Genomic DNA, 379 nt, shown 5'->3' with positions numbered 1-379 from the left:
AAAAAAAACTGTTGGGAAAGGCCAATTTATCTACAGCCCCAGATTCAAAGGAACCAACAGGCCCTCCTGCTTTCTTTTCATCTCCAGTGATTCTTGCCACCGTTGTTTGTCTCATTAGCGGCATCATGGATGTACCTCATCACTTACACACTCTTTCAGCTTCTCCATAAAATTAGTTTTCCATCCTTTTTCTATTTTGAATAACTTCCTTGAAAACGATGATTTCTTTCTAGGACTTGGCTTTAATTTTTCACAAAAAGTCAAACTGGGGTTCATTTATTTATGTGACATGTATTTGTTGAGCACTCAGTGCAACAGGCAGAGTTCTGAACAATGATTAGAGAGTAGGAAAATGTAAAATGTGTATAACATCCTAATT

The 379-nt window shown here is 36.9% G+C and overlaps 1 protein-coding gene across 1 annotated transcript in view; it reads right to left on the bottom strand.

Moving 5' to 3' along the window:
* LOC105887982 (zinc finger protein 234-like) overlaps positions 1 to 124 on the bottom strand; it is a 7,610-nt gene extending 7,486 nt beyond the window's left edge. The window contains exon 1 of the mRNA XM_023518954.1: positions 59 to 124. Coding sequence (XP_023374722.1) covers positions 59 to 124 — 66 coding nt within the window. The remainder of the gene's footprint in view (positions 1 to 58) is intronic.
* Between the last annotated feature and the right edge of the window lie 255 nt (positions 125 to 379).

Source organism: Otolemur garnettii, unplaced genomic scaffold (assembly GCF_000181295.1).
Source record: "Otolemur garnettii isolate 467f Iridium unplaced genomic scaffold, OtoGar3 scaffold00152, whole genome shotgun sequence".
Taxonomy (NCBI): domain Eukaryota; kingdom Metazoa; phylum Chordata; class Mammalia; order Primates; family Galagidae; genus Otolemur; species Otolemur garnettii.
This window is presented reverse-complemented; position numbering and strand designations above follow the sequence as displayed.